This window comes from Vigna angularis, chromosome 5 (genome assembly GCF_016808095.1).
Source record: "Vigna angularis cultivar LongXiaoDou No.4 chromosome 5, ASM1680809v1, whole genome shotgun sequence".
NCBI lineage: Eukaryota > Viridiplantae > Streptophyta > Magnoliopsida > Fabales > Fabaceae > Vigna > Vigna angularis.
The window spans coordinates 20,669,368-20,680,718 of NC_068974.1; the positions used below are offsets into that span (position 1 = coordinate 20,669,368).

At 36.5% G+C, this 11,351-nt stretch overlaps 2 protein-coding genes across 2 annotated transcripts; one reads left to right on the forward strand and one right to left on the reverse strand.

Moving 5' to 3' along the window:
• The first annotated feature begins 6,728 nt into the window (after positions 1–6,728).
• Positions 6,729–8,866, forward strand: LOC108339261 (protein MAINTENANCE OF MERISTEMS-like). The gene is made up of 6 exons (XM_052878175.1): positions 6,729–7,088; positions 7,157–7,537; positions 7,655–7,819; positions 7,907–8,488; positions 8,568–8,719; positions 8,863–8,866. The coding sequence occupies exons 1-6, from the start codon at positions 6,729–6,731 to the stop codon at positions 8,864–8,866; spliced, it is 1,644 nt and encodes a 547-aa protein (XP_052734135.1).
• Positions 8,867–8,985: 119 nt separating this feature from the next.
• On the reverse strand, positions 8,986–11,057 carry LOC128196674 (uncharacterized). Its single transcript, XM_052878176.1, has 5 exons — positions 10,771–11,057; positions 10,541–10,657; positions 9,487–10,459; positions 9,355–9,417; positions 8,986–9,150 (listed from the first exon to the last, which is right to left on the reverse strand). Exons 1-5 carry the CDS (start codon positions 11,055–11,057, stop codon positions 8,986–8,988), a joined length of 1,605 nt encoding a protein of 534 aa, XP_052734136.1.
• Between the last annotated feature and the right edge of the window lie 294 nt (positions 11,058–11,351).

Below are 11,351 nucleotides of genomic sequence, written 5' to 3' on the forward strand. Positions count from 1 at the left end.
ATTTATAGATATTAATTTCGTATCTTCTCAAGGATCTCAATATTGCTTAATTTCTATCTTTGGACCATTTATACAAAAATTATGAGTTCTTCCTTATTAACCGTTGGATTGGACTGAAAATTTTACCACATGATCTAAACATGTTGTTAATTAGTTTTAGGGATTCAGATATTTAATTAATGATATGAGTGAAGAGAAATGTTTTCACGAAATAGTAAATTTATTTGAATTGAGTAAAATCTTGAATAATTATATTCTTAAATTTTATGTGTGGTTGTATTTTGAAGATTGGAAGATGAGTAATACAATATATTATATATTAGAAAATTAAATTATATTGAATTTCGGTGTTAATATTATATGATGTTGTTTTAAATCTGTAAATAAGAAATTTGTTAAAAACTAGTTGAGGAACACTTTGGCTAAGGAAAGACTTGGTACTTAAGTTGTCCATTGTGACGCACCTCTCTTTCCTGGAAGTCTACTCGACAAGTTTTTAACTTAAATCCTATTGAACAGATTATGTCATGTTAAATTATTGTGTAATATATCTTGTTGGAATATATTCAGTTTGTATGATTTCTGAAATGATTGGATTTTATTGGATTTGAATTTATGCATCTGAACATGGTTGTGAACTATGATTTGTGATTTATGTGGGAAGTATGTGAATGTATGAGATATGTTGGATTCACTGTGATAATATGATGGTATCCGATTATTCACGTCTTGGGTTAAGTTTCAAAGTGACAGTATGTTTCATGGACGTAATTCCATGATCCTCAAGGAGAGGATACATGGTGGTGCCCTGGTGGTGTGTAGAATGATTGCATGGTAGCTTAGTCTTGGGGGTCATCCTGAAACTCCAATGGTCTTTCTTCTCACGTAGAGAGGATTGAACCATGTGGTGAGGAGTGGTAGGAGGTCCTAGTCTTGGGTGCTTCTAGTATGGCCCAGGGTGAGTGATAACGGATTACCCTCGTGATAATGGTAGGGTGGGGGAGCCCAAGTTTCATAAGCCACCACGAGTGCAAGATCCGCCATAGCTCGGTAATCATTCTAGTCTGGAGGAGTCGGTTTATAAAGTAACAAGTCGAGTCGGTGTATAAAGTAACAAGTCGAGTCGGTTTATAAAGTAACAAGTCGAGTCGGTTTATAAAGTAACAAGTCTTGTGATGTGATTTTACCATGTTTGAGTGATTATTTTTGCATGTCGTGTGAAGTTGTATAACATGCTTTTGTGTCTAGCTCACCCCTACTTGTTTGTGTTTGGGTATGTGCGATGATCGTATAATTTGTTATACGGGAACAGATGGAGGAATATCGTCTGACTCAGTGCCAAGGAAAGGAAAGATAAAAGAATAAAGTAGAAGAACTCAAGTTAGGATTTTTTTTTTACAACATGGATAGACATATATCAACGATAAATTTTTAAAGGGTGAGATTACGGGATGTTACCGTAAATGTAAGTTACAATATATATCAACTATGAAATTTTAAGTGTGAGATTTTTGGGATGATACAACAATCTTGTCAACAACAAAGATAGAAAATTTGTTTATCCCTAGATACCAACCCTCCTTAAAAAAAAGGCAAACCCTCATAAAGGAACTACAACTACCTAACAACCTCCACCGAATTGTTTCCCTAAAACCCCCTAACAATTTTTTATTTCATTCTTTCTAATGTAAACTTTTATAGTTCTACCAAGACTCTCTGGGTCCCGAACAACCTTTTCCTCAAGGTGAAAGTTAGGGAGTTGGACCCTTTTGGTCCCCTTATCCTCCAATGTAGCCTATTTTGGACCCCCATCCTGTCATTTAATGAGGACATGAGGTATCGGTTCCCTTTGTAACTGACTCAACCTTCTTTCAAACACTTTGAGGGGAAAGTAGACTTCCCCCTACCTTGTAAGTCTTTTGGTTGCTCTTTCTTAACCTGTGGTATCCCTACGACTATTTTAAGTTGGGATACATGGAAAACAGGATGAATGTGAGTTGTTTTTGGAAGCTAGAATTGAATGGCCATGTGTCCTACTTGTTTGAGAACTTGGAATGACCAATAATACATGGCTTCCAATTTCGTGTGTAATCTGGTTGGCATGGATCTCTGTCTATGTGGTCTAATCTTCAAAAATACCCAATCCCCTACCTTAATCAAAGATAGCCTTCGTTTCCTATTGGCAAACTTCACCATCTAATCTTGGACCTTGATAAGGTGATACTTTTGTTGTTTGAGGGCTTCATTCACCACTATAGTTTCTTCGGGCATGAAGCGAACTAGGGAAGTAGGTGCTCTCCTTTACACCACTTCAATGAGAGTGTATTTATCTAACCCTTGAAAATTTGTGTTATACCAGTATTCATCCCAAGGTAGAACGTAACTCCAACTCTTAGGCTACTTAGAGCTAAAACACCTTAAGTATATTTCCAAGGTTTTATTAAGAGACAAGAGAAAATCGTTGGAAAAAATATGGAAGAAAACATCACCAAATTTATTACTTTGTTCCTTAAAATCATACATTGCTCTTACAATTCTTAAAATCATACATAGCTCCTACAACAAAATCAAGTGTTTCAAAAAGAAAATATCCATCGACAAGAGAGAACTTCTACAGAAATAAATTATGACACCTAACATCACTAGAGTTGTATCAAACCTAGATGCTAGTGTAGCTCTTCTTCTGATGCAGTATATGGATGTCAATCTTGTTCCCTGATGCAGTATATGGATGTCATGTTCTCTTATGCGCATATGGATGTAAAAATAAAACATGATCATGGACTAATTTCATGTATTAAGAAATAAAAGGATTAATATCAAATTATACATATGTAAAAAGAGAAAGAAAAATTTTATCAAGACAAAAAAAATGCACTCATTTTACATTAATCCAAAATAAGCCAATACAAAACACATAAGCAGCACATCATATGAAAACTTTGAAGTAAAGACTCATTTGGAAAAGAAATCCCAAAATTGATGTTTGAACTTTACTGAAAAAGTTTTTCATACCCAAATCATTTGGAATTGAAAAAAGAATAAATTATTCCAAAAACTAAGGGTTTGACAGCATTGTCAGGTATGTGTATTCCACACCGAGGGTTATACTGTTTAAACACAATTCCAAAAAACAACACTATAATAGAAACATTATTAATGATGGTACTAAGATGTCACAAATTTTAGAATTTCTAACTCCACATCTCAGCACAAATGAGCAAACTCTCATCAACCAGGAAACTATAATGACATGGATAAAATCTAATTATACACCCAAAGATGGAAACTGTAAGACATAATCAAAGCTAAATAAATATTTTATATAAGTTTAACCATATGAAACAACCTTGGTGCCAATTAAAGGTTTATGGCATATCATGTTGATGCATCACATAATTTAGGATCAGTATAAAAATGTTTATTCAGGGTAAATTAATTAGATAATTAATCCACTTATACAACAAAGAAATTAGTCAGTCGTGAGACAGAGAAAGACTCCATTATAATGCACCTGAATTGGGGTGCCTGTTAGACACCAACGTTTGTCAGCAATTAGAGCAGCAGCTGCAACAAAAACTTGGCTCTTAGAAGATTTTATGGTATGTGCTTCATCAAGAACAACTCTAAACCACCGAATTGAGAAGAGTCCACCATTATCATCTGCATTTTGTACATAGGACATATATTCACTAGTTGAAAAGTCTTGAAAAATGAAGTAAATATAACAATCAGAGATAGTAGACAAGTTTCAACTACCTCACTGGAAAAATTAAGAGGCTAAAATTCCATATGTAGTAATTACAACATCATTTTGAGCGAGACTTTTTGCATCTTTTGGCCTACTTTGTCCGTAGTGAACATATAGAGACAGAGATCCAGGGTGCATGTGAGTTTCAATCTCTGCCTAGATAAATTGAAATATGTTCAGAAATGGAAAGCATTTGACTTCTCTATACATCCCACATATGAATACAATGTGAAATTATTTTGAAGTGGAGAATAGCAACAAGAGAGCTTCATATTACAGACAACACTAATACCTTCCATTACAAATGATGCTGAAAAGAAATTGAGGGGAAAAAATAAATCATTCAAATTCAAAGGACAGTAAACAAATATATCCATCCAGGGGAATGACCAAAACAGAAATTGAAGAGCTAATTAAACAAAAGTAACATTAACTTCAGGCCACTTAGACATCATCACCAAAGAAAAAGACAAAATACAAGCCATGAATAAGCAAACAAGATTTCCCAATGCATTTCGGTAGTGAATAACCATAAAGAATAATCATTAAACCTATTTGTCGAACTTGTGCCTGAATTCACCAGACGCGGTAAACAAAGTGAGTAAGATGTGAGAAAGTGGCAGAATACAAACCCTTCCAAACACTTATCCTCAACGCCTCCGTAGAGAGTCTGTTTACATATTCACCTAAATATCTTCGAAGCAAATGCAGAACCTGTCAACAAAGCAATGTCACTATCACCTTCATCACAGGATTCACCGAGAACACATACAGATTGTGTGGGAAGTTAGCTAGACTAAGCCATTAAAAGAAGGGTGTTGCTCCCTCCACCACCACACCTTTCTTCCTCCACTTCCCCTTTATTATTTTGTCCCTCAGTAAAATTTTATTTTTAGAGTTATTATTTTTTAATTTTACTCATTCATAACATATTTCACTGATAATCTATTTTAGTCTCATACATGAGTAAAAAATACTTTTCTTTCATTTTAACATTATATTTCTTCCTCTCTTTCTTTCGTCGTTGTGAGATACTACAAGTTCCAAAGATTGGTGGTAGTGGAAAGAATTATCAAGCAGTCTTCCTCTCGTGGTGCAGTATCGCTCTCGTGGTGCAGTGCGTGGAGTAGTACGTGTCGTGCTTCCTCGTATTCGAATAAACCTTGAAGTAAAACCCTAAAATAAAAAAACGTAATCTTTAAACGGAGTGACATCCTTCAACGGAGGTCAACATCCTTCAACGGATGTCAACATCCTTCAACGGATGTCAACATCCGTTTAAGGAAAAACGGATGTCAACATCTAAGGAAAAACGGATGTCAACATCCGTTTAAGGAAAAACGGATGTCGACATTCGTTTTACCTTAAACGGATGTTGACATCCGTTGAAGATGTCACCTCCGTTTAAAGGTTACTTTTTTTATTTTAGAGTTTGTTTTATTAGGGGACATGTGTTGAAAAATGTCACCTCCGTTGATGTATAGTTCCTCATGCTGGTTGATGCTCTGGACGCTCTTCGATGTTCCTCCATACCACGGCGGCGACGCTCCTTCACACCACGACGACAATGGAAGCTTTCAAACCAAAAAAAAAATTGGGAAGAAAAAAGAATGGAAGTGCGGGAGGTGAAACGAAAATGGGAAAAGGGAAAGAGAGTTCCGTGGGTGGGTGCTGGGAAAGTAAAATTAGGGTTTCAAATTATTTAAAATAGGATAAAAGTAAAAATCTTTTTAACTTAAGAATATAATTGTATTTAAAATAAAGTGGGGAGGTAGAAAAAGTATAGAGTGGTGGTGGAGGGAGCAATACCCTTAAAAGAACCCGACCATAAGCCCAAACTGCTCAATAGAATCCAATTGCTAAACCAACCTAGTCAAGCCTGCCTAATATCTGATACCATCCAAGAAAACTCTTGAGACACAAGGAGCTTATATAAATAGGGTGTTGCTCCCTCCACCTCCTTAGTCTTCTCCCTCCACCTCCCCAATTTTCTATAATTCCAATTATATCCTAAAGTTAAAATTTTTTACTTTTATTATTTTAATATTTTAATTTATTTAAATTTACTTTTTCTATTTACTGCCTGCACCTACCATTTGATCTTTCATTTCCATCTCCGTCTAAGAATCTTTCTTCCGTCTGCAACCTCTCTCTCACTTCTCACTTCCGTCTGCAACCTCTCCCCCTCCCCCAGTTTCAGTTTTCTTTCTTCATTTCTTTGTTTTTCATTTTCGTAGAAGACCGTTTGGTGTGGAGCAGCACTGGTGCGGAGGAAGCCGTTCATCTAGCGTGGAGGAGCGAGATCTGCGGCGTCCAGGTTCAGGTTGGTTCTCCTTTCACCGTCCTTTCTGTTTCTCGGCTTCACTGTGCACGAAAGGCCAAAACGGGTGTGGGACATCCGTTTGCCTTCGACGGATGTCCGACTTCCGTCGACGGATGTGGGATATCCGTTGAAGGCCAATCGAATATCCCACATCCGTTTCGGCTCTGCTGCATTTTTTTTAATATTTTAATTATTTTTAGAATTATTATAACTGGAATATATATTTATATATTTGATATATTTTTTGTTAATATTTTTTAGATTTTCTTTGACTTAGATTATTATTTGAATATTTTATAAAATTTTTATTTGTAGTTTCTAAATAAATTGATTAAGAATTAGATACGAAAACTTTTACATATTTAAATTATTTTTATTTCTTGAAATAAATATTATCAATTTAATTGTATTTAATATTAGTAAATTTGTATTTGTAATAATAATTAATTTAATAATAATTAAATGGAAATGTATTTAAATATATTTTTTTAATTAATTAGCTAATTGTTTCTTTTATTTAATTTTTGTTATAGTTAATAAATTAATTATTATTAGTTTAATTTATTTTGAATTGCATTTTTTATAGTTTATTAATGATATTTGAAACAATAATTTTTTAATTTTTGAAATTAAACAAACAAATTATTGTTAGAAATGGCAAGAACACGTGGTGCATCTTTTAATTCTCGAGGTGAGAGTTCTCGAGGAGAGAGTTCGTCGCAGGGTGAAGCTCGGAGAAGATCTACCGTTTCTGCTTGTAGAAGTCGGGCAGCTCCTATCCAGGATGACCCCATAGTTGAGGAGCGAGCCATTGAGGAACAAACATATGAGGCATATGAGACTCATGGTGAGGAGAATGCATTTGAGGCCCCTAACGATGATGACGATGAGGAGGAGCATGCGGATGTTCATGACATACAAGAGGATGTCGGTGGATTTCTTGGAGGTCCACACGATCATTCATTGCTGACGCACTATGTTCAACATGTAGCTTATGCTATTTCCAAAGGACGGGTGAGTGCAAAAATAAAATTTATTGTATTATTTTTTTAATAGAAATTTTATTAAATATTGATGTGTAGGATCGAGGGGACACACTGAAGTTGATCTCCCACGGAAAAAAAGTAAATAAGTTAGGACCATGCCACGAGGAAATTCAAGACATTGTGTTGAATTCCAGTTTGATGCCTCTTACAGGGATTTGTTATGATTACGTTGATAAGGGGTTACTCCTCGGATTCATAGAGAGGTGGCATTTTGAGACCAGTAGTTTCCATCTCCCTATAGGGGAGATGTCGATTACTCTTGATGACGTCTCGACATTACTTCACCTGCCTGTGATGGGACAAATGTGTGATTTGGAGGAGTTGGAGTTTGAGGAGGCTCGTACAGCCCTTGTGCAACTGCTCGGCGTTGATGGTGGCACAGCAGGTGCTGAGATGGAGAACGGACGTGGTCCGAAAGTCAGACTCAGCTAGCTTAGAGAGATATATGTTCAGAGGTGTGAGTCGCAGCATTGGGACTATGCTGCTAGAGCATATTTGTTGCATCTAGTAGGATGCACGATATTTGCAAATAAGAGTGCCAGTTCTATACGCGTGTCTTACTTATTGTTATTTAGAGACGTACACGCGTGTGGCAGATATGCTTGGGGTGTTGCTGCACTCGCCTATTTGTACGAGCAGCTCGGGGATGCGAGTCTCGCGTCCACGAAGCAGATGGCTGGATATTTGACTCTATTTCAGGTACAGTTATAACTTTGACATTTATTTCATGTATTTATTTCCATGTTCGAACATGGATGTAATTTAATTGAATAATTATTTTTTTAGAGTTGGATATACGAACATTTTCCTGGCATGGGGAGGAGGCGGTTGGTGACTTCTTACGATGATACCACACCACGTGCCATGAGGTGGCAGAGCCCTAGGCAGAGTTCCACTCTCGCAGAGATTCGGTCACAGTTGGATGCGCTGACATACAGTGGAGTTGTATGGCATCCGTATGAGGGGCATCGAGGCATTCGGCCATTCTTCGGCATTTGTATGTATTCTGGATGGATTCGGATTGGTGACACCCTTTGTCGTCATTTGCCTGAACGTGTGCTGAGGCAATTTGGGTTTCAGCAAGACATTCCACGATCACCGACTTCGGTTCCAGATGCAGATGTAGTGGCCATTGATCATGTTTGGTTGCACTTCAGAGCTCACGTTGTGAGTAATGTCAGACATGCAACATCCCCTTCTGACTGTGTTGATGGGTACATTCAGTGGTTCAGGAGGGTTTCACATCCTTATATTATTGCTGTTGCAGATGACGCGCGACCGGCTCTTGCGCCTAGACAGCACCCCGATGTTCCACAGGAGGCACGACCCCATCATAGATCGTCTCCACCTTCACCATCTGGCGCCCTGGTATGTTATTTTTCTTTGTTTATATTATTAAATTTTGATCACCTTGTTTATTTAATTGTTTGATATAATTATAATGCAGGCTAGATTCAGGCGAATGGCGAGAATGTTACAGTCCTTGATATCGTGTCGTCATGTGACCGAGGGTACTGTTGCACATCAGGTGTCAGTGGACCTGCTTCATATTGCTAATGAGGGCATCGACGAATATTCCCCGACTAGGAGAGGGCAGAGGCATGTGCGTGGTAGACGGTCGACGTCTAATTGATACGACTTTGTATTTCATTATGTATCACAGGACTTTATATTTCCTTTTTCTCATTATGTATTATTTGACATCATATTGAGTTACATGTTCTTTTATATTGGTTATATAGATGATCAAATATTTATATGTTTAAGTGGAAAAAAATAAGAACTTAATTAACAACAACTAATATAAATATCATGAATACTGATAATATAAATATGTTCATACATAAATAAATACTACATAAATATCACGAATCACCTAAGTCAACATAAGATGTTGTTATGTCCATCAACTGTTCAAATGCGTGCATCCTACTAGTATAAATAGATGACCACGCTCGTGCCTCAGGATAACCGTGGGTTGAGGACATGATATTCACCATGGGCAACGGACAACCTTCTTGTAGCTTAACCTGCATTATACAAATAACAAAATATAATTGAGTGATAAGTAATTTTAAAATGAATTCATAACAAAATGCACTTATCTGCACAAAATGACATCCATGAACATGTCCTATACAAATTAAGCGATGTTCAGTGATATCAGAAGGTGGTGTGGAACGTAGTGGAAAGATAGTATAATTTTGAGAGTATGACAAACACACTAAGATAACGTTATATCGGTTAGCAATTGCATAACCAATGTCTGGTAATGTCATCCACTTGCTCTTGTTAGCCTGTTATGAATAAAAGTTGTTAGAAAAAACCATGTAATAAAGAAACTACATAAAACGGGAAACACTTACCGCGGACAGTGACTGCACCAACAAAGAGGTCCTCAGTTCTTCTAGTCTATCATAGCCTCTTACTAGGCTTGCATATTCATCACGCCATGCACTGAGTTCTTTGTACAACTCATTCCTCACAACGGGCCATGAATCTTCTCCGAGTCCCAACAACGCAGCAATGCATCTATACCCACAGTGACCATCAGCCACAACATCAACAACGTCCACAATGAAGGGGTGAGTAGTAGAATGAAACTGGTCTATCATTGGAACTCTCCTTTTCTTCATTGCTTTTGGCTTTGATTGTAATTTACTTCTCACAGATGAAGATTCTATGGTTGAATGAAAGGCGTCCACATACTCAAAATATGATGGATCCCGCGTAGTAGACCTTTCACTTCGTTTAACTTTACTTTTTTGTGCACCCTTTGTCTTGACTTTATGTAATGGAGGGACCATTGATGTCAATGTAGGACAAACAATTTCAAGTAACTTTTGCTTGATGGTGACTTTACCGCCAATGTCAACCTCATTGAATCGTTCTTCTACTTGTTTCAACTCATCTTTAATGGATAACTGAGGCTTAGTTTCATTTAATTCAACATTTAAGAAATGCAATCTTCGCCACATGATATGAAATTCACCTATAGGGATCATCCTAGGATCATATCGTGCTAATTCACATGCACATGGGACACCAAATGTACGTCTCAATACGCATCCACACTTTGAGGAGTCCAATCCTATCTGCTGCACTATTTTCAATTCCTTAGCAATGAGATCCAATGCATATCGAGACACACGCCCAATAAGTTCTCTATATATGTAGCCTTTAAAATGGTCACTCCTGAGCAACAAACTACTTTCAAATGACGCCTTAATCTTGTTGTGTTGTAAGATAATGACGTTATGAATACTATCCCAACAAGAACACAAATCACCCATACTATTGCCCAGAACTTTCTTCAGGCTCCAATGAGCAGATTCAGCCCTGAAACAAAAAAAAAACTTCAACAAGTACAAATAAATATTTATCTACAAAACAAATAAATAAAATAACATTACAACATACCTATTTGTGGTTGTGTTCCCTAAATGCATTACTTTGTTCGTCCAGAACTTTACAAAGTATGTGTTGTACGGAATAATCCAAGTCTGATTAACATATTCAAAGAACAAAGGCCATGATCTGCTTGCGTATTGAAAACCATTAAGGGTGACCCACTAAAGTTTCAGCCAACTCATGGTGTAACTTTACTCTTTGTCATATCAACTAGTAATGACTTCTCACTCGTATTTAACCTGCCAGCATAAGGGTGACCCACTAAAGTTTCAGCCAACTCATGGTTGTGATGTCCACACATCACCTTCAACACCCATCCGGCCCCATCTGAACATGGTTTACCCTTTAATCTAAACGGACATTCACATTTACGAGTGCCGTATACACTAGCCACTGCATCAGCTTTGTATTTCCTATATTTTCCCCCTCTTTCACATCCAAGTATGACATACGTTTTTCTTCCCCGTACACCAGTAGCTATGTCAGATCTTACTATTACCACAACAAATCCTAAATCAAAAGTCATCCCTCTTACCCATTGAATTAAGTGCTCCCGTGAATGAAATATTTCATTTGTTGTAAATCTATTTGTTAAATCTCTCTCTACAACTTTGCTAATTGATGAAGACAAATCAGATTTCAAACTACAACCAATCTGAGAATCCATATGAAGATATTCATCCATTTTAAATAATAATCACCTACAAAATTATAACGACCCTTATTAACATAATTAATAATTAATCAAACAAATATAAAAATATTAATATAATTAAATTATATATTTGATATAAATAGAGTAATAAATAATTTTTTATAT

Bases quoted from the DNA above. Each gene is read 5' to 3' on its own strand.
- LOC108339261 (XM_052878175.1), top strand. From the start codon at position 6,729: ATGGCAAGAACACGTGGTGCATCTTTTAATTCTCGAGGTGAGAGTTCT. The intron at 7,089-7,156 runs GTGAGTGCAAAA...ATTGATGTGTAG, and splicing joins ATGCTATTTCCAAAGGACGG to GATCGAGGGGACACACTGAA. The intron at 7,820-7,906 runs GTACAGTTATAA...TTATTTTTTTAG, and splicing joins GATATTTGACTCTATTTCAG to AGTTGGATATACGAACATTT.
- LOC128196674 (XM_052878176.1), bottom strand. From the start codon at position 11,057: ATGACTTTTGATTTAGGATTTGTTGTGGTAATAGTAAGATCTGACATA. The intron at 9,418-9,486 runs GTAAGTGTTTCC...TATTCATAACAG, and splicing joins TGGTGCAGTCACTGTCCGCG to GCTAACAAGAGCAAGTGGAT. The intron at 9,151-9,354 runs GTTATCTTAGTG...TGTATAATGCAG, and splicing joins CAATTGCTAACCGATATAAC to GTTAAGCTACAAGAAGGTTG.